The following is a 276-nucleotide window of genomic DNA, read 5'->3' on the forward strand; positions in this document are numbered from 1 at the left end:
TCGGCGCTCTCACTCCTAGAAGGAACAGCAAGGGAAAAGATCATCCGACCTGCCCGTCGCGTGGATACAGCCAGAGTAGCCCTGTGGGGAAGTGGAAGATACTCACGAGCCCGTCCGCGGGGGCAAGCTCTTGTGCACAACCCCTCTGCTCCCCTCCACGAAGGCGCTGGGAGGTTTGTGATAGACGGAGGCCAGCGTCCCGATGTAGCAGATGAGCTCGTCCAGGAGCGTGGGCTCGATCAGGTCGGTCTCCTCGGAGATGAGGGGCCTCTCGGT

At 62.0% G+C, this 276-nt stretch overlaps 1 protein-coding gene across 1 annotated transcript in view; it reads right to left on the reverse strand.

Annotated features, from left to right (window-relative positions):
* Positions 1-276, reverse strand: part of LOC104280970 (AP-1 complex subunit beta-1-like) — a gene marked incomplete at its 3' end in the record, with an annotated part of 12,481 nt that overhangs the window by 2,493 nt on the left and 9,712 nt on the right. Inside the window, 1 exon segment of the mRNA XM_009878808.1 lies at positions 50-268. Within this exon segment, the coding sequence (XP_009877110.1) occupies positions 50-268 (219 nt within the window).

Source organism: Apaloderma vittatum, unplaced genomic scaffold, assembly GCF_000703405.1.
Source record: "Apaloderma vittatum isolate BGI_N311 unplaced genomic scaffold, ASM70340v1 scaffold29910, whole genome shotgun sequence".
Lineage (NCBI taxonomy): Eukaryota > Metazoa > Chordata > Aves > Trogoniformes > Trogonidae > Apaloderma > Apaloderma vittatum.